General features: G+C 49.3%; 1 protein-coding gene across 1 annotated transcript; it reads right to left on the reverse strand.

The window, feature by feature from the left end:
- Nucleotides 1–1,302, reverse strand: CORC01_03113 (F-box domain-containing protein; the record flags this gene model as incomplete). The annotated part of the gene is made up of 3 exons (XM_022614763.1): nucleotides 1–339; nucleotides 405–939; nucleotides 1,004–1,302. 3 exons carry the CDS (start codon nucleotides 1,300–1,302, stop codon nucleotides 1–3), a joined length of 1,173 nt encoding a protein of 390 aa, XP_022478765.1.
- Between the last annotated feature and the right edge of the window lie 1,815 nt (nucleotides 1,303–3,117).

Consider the following 3,117-nt stretch of genomic DNA (forward strand, 5'->3'; position numbering starts at 1 on the left):
TCAGGCAACAGGCCAAACCTGCTCCTCAAAAGCTTCGGATGTCTTGAGGTCAATGACTACCCCGTGATTATCTTTGATGGGCACAAAACAATCCCCACTAAAACTGCGGTTTACGATGTATACGACCTTGAGGTTTGGTAGGTTTTGTATGATCCCCCACGCCTGGTCTGTCCTTCTGGATCTATCATTGTGGAAGCCAATCACAGGCTTGAGCTTCGAAGCTATGATGGAAGCCCGATGATGGACTGGTGAAATTGGTGACAGTGACGTTACCGATCGTTCATCAGAAATTGCCAGGACCTGAAGTTTTCTCAGGGATTGAATGTCTTTGGTCGCAGCCTGCAAGACAGGTCAGCTTGGTGTTCATCTTTCTTGCATTGAGAAGGCAAACAAAATCAGCTTACCCGCAGATCCCATGTTGGACGTCCTGGGGGGCCTCCAAAGGCCATTGATCCTCCAATGGTCAGGTGCGTAACGTGCGGGAACATTCTTTGGATGTCTCGAAAATCCGACCTCTCCCATCGCATTTTGCACAGCTGGACGTAGACCAGCTGGGCTCCGAATGATCGCGAAACATGGCGCAAACCAGCAATCTGATTCAGGGTTCTGTTGACTGGCGCTTCAATGCTCAGAGCTCTCAGATTGGGAAACATCGTGGCAATGAAGGTGAGATCTGTCGCGACAGGAAAGCTCAAGGCGGTGATGGATGTGAAATCCATTTCATGCAACTCCAGAGTCCGGCGCAACGGCTTGATCAGAGACATGACTGCCTTGAACCTGAAGTCCAGGCGGAGCTCCTGAAGGTTTGGCAAGCTGTCGATGAAGAAGGCAAGGTCTCTTGCGGCCGACTTCTCGCAGGGAAGTCTGATGCCTTGGATCTGGCTGAAAGTTGCGGGTGTCCTTGAGGCGGAAGGGCCTTCTGTGTAAATACTGAGAACACTAGCAGGATCCAATGTCAGTCGATCTTGAGACTCAAGCCATTCAGGTAGAATGTAAGACTCACTGGATGGAACGACAGATTTCATCCTTCATCTCGACGCTTTCAATGTGATCGGCGAGTAGGTGCTCGGCAGTCGTCAACTGGGCAACTCGGAACACAAATGGAACACTCACGTCCCGCAGCAACCTGCAAGTCATGGACAGTGGGACAAGTGAAATGTCATCATCTTGGTTGGTGGGGTCGCATTTCATCTTGTCGAGCTGTCTCACCACTTCCACAACCAGATCTCTGGGGAGCTTGTGGAGCGGAAATGCGCCAGTGCTTCCACCAGCAGGGACTTGGCTGGACGAGAGGGAGCTCATCTTGTGGTACGCTTTTGATGAGTTGAAGATGTTGAGGTGGAAGGCAGAGGAGGTCAAAAATGAAATCCGGGATGAAGGCGAATGGGATTGATTTCGTGGTATGAGAAGAAGGATTTCATGAGTGAGGGCGAAGTGAAGGGCATGCCTCAGCAAGTGATGGGTTTGAAGTGGAAAGTAGGAAGGAGAACTCAGCGGTCGTACCTTCCGTACGATTCTTCCCATCTCCCTTGGATGAAGAGGTGATTCATTCATCCATATATTGGATTACGATGCATGTATCCGGCTCAGAAAGCGTTCCGGGTAAACCTCAATTCATACTTAAATTTGAGGCAGTTCACCTACTTGAGTCCTCTCGGCACTTGATAGTCTTTCTCACCTTACCTAGGTTAGGTATCCATCACCTTGATACTCAAGGCAAGAACCTCTCTGTTCAATTCTCTGGCGAAAAGCCGAAAAAGGAAGCCTGCAAGAGCTGTCGCTTGTCAATAATTGCCTGCGCTCCATACATTCCAGCAGTCTTCAAACGAGCGAGGTTGGACATTGAAGGAGACAAACTTGAATAGCATCTCGAAGCCATTGACGGCCGGTCTGGGATTCACTTGGCGGTCCGATGAGCTCGCCATGGGCTGTTGTTTCGGTCTAAAGATGTTTCCATTTCTGACTTTCAGAAGAGTCCTCACAACCATCAACGTCGGTTCTACTCGTCCTACTTTTGATGGTGATAATAGTTTGTTGGCCAAACCAAATAGACAGCCTTGCGAAGCCAGTAATCTTGCCTTTCTTGCAAGTATTTTGAGCCACATGACCAACCTCTTGACCGCCGATCTGAGGTTTCTCCATGGTACCGAATCGCTCGTCCACCCGTTTCGCATCGGTCTTCCGGTAGAAAATCACCCTGCCACCAGTCAGACGCTTGACTTACCCAAGAAAAGAGAACTTTGAGCTCATATCCGCCGTCTCCTCGAACCTCAAATTTCTCAAATTGAGAATTAGGCACTCGCCGAAGACGACACGCATTTTCCAAGCTGTGGCTCTTAGCCTGAAGCCAGAGACTCTGGAGCTTCAAACGAAGCAATGATGGTCTCTCACGGATGTCTTGGAGGTTGCAGAGCTGTTTACAGGAGTCCAAAAGCTCCTGCTCGCTGGTCGGCCAATGCTCGAATCCGTGGGTCTGTTTGTTTCGATGGGACTTGGGTGAAAACTTATACCTGTGTCACAGGTCACTAATGCTATCCCAGCATTTGAGCCCTTTACCCGGCCTAGACATCTTGCTCTCACTGACTGCCACGTCCTATACGAAGAATTACGTGGAAGGTACATACGTCGGCTACTCGGTACATTAGGTCAGTATTCTGGCTGCTCTGCTCCAGAAGACTAGTAAATGATGGGCCGTAGGGCGCAAGTGGGAAAACCTCGGGAGCTCTTTGAGCAGTAGTCAAGACTACTTAAAGTGGTCATGGCGCATCGTTTCGTTGCCAACCGGTTCTGGTCCATCAGGAAGGCGGATAAATTGCTCAACATTGGAATGTGGATAGACACCTGCTACAAAGGATGCTGCAGAGAGAACGGATGGCAGTCACTTGCTCCTGGCAGCTGAAAACCGGTCTCTGGATGTTGGCGAAGGACCATTGATCCTGTCGACAGGTAAAAGATGCATCATGGTAATCGGGTGAACTAGTAAGGTTGAATTGGGAATGCTTAGTACTAGCCTGGAGTCGTGGAACGTAATTCAAAACATCCATTTATCAAGTAAGCAGGAGCTTTGCATATTCCTCTGTTTCAAGATCAAAATACCAGCTCGATGAGTTAATCCTA

Source organism: Colletotrichum orchidophilum, assembly GCF_001831195.1.
Source record: "Colletotrichum orchidophilum strain IMI 309357 chromosome Unknown Scaffold_18.1, whole genome shotgun sequence".
NCBI lineage: Eukaryota > Fungi > Ascomycota > Sordariomycetes > Glomerellales > Glomerellaceae > Colletotrichum > Colletotrichum orchidophilum.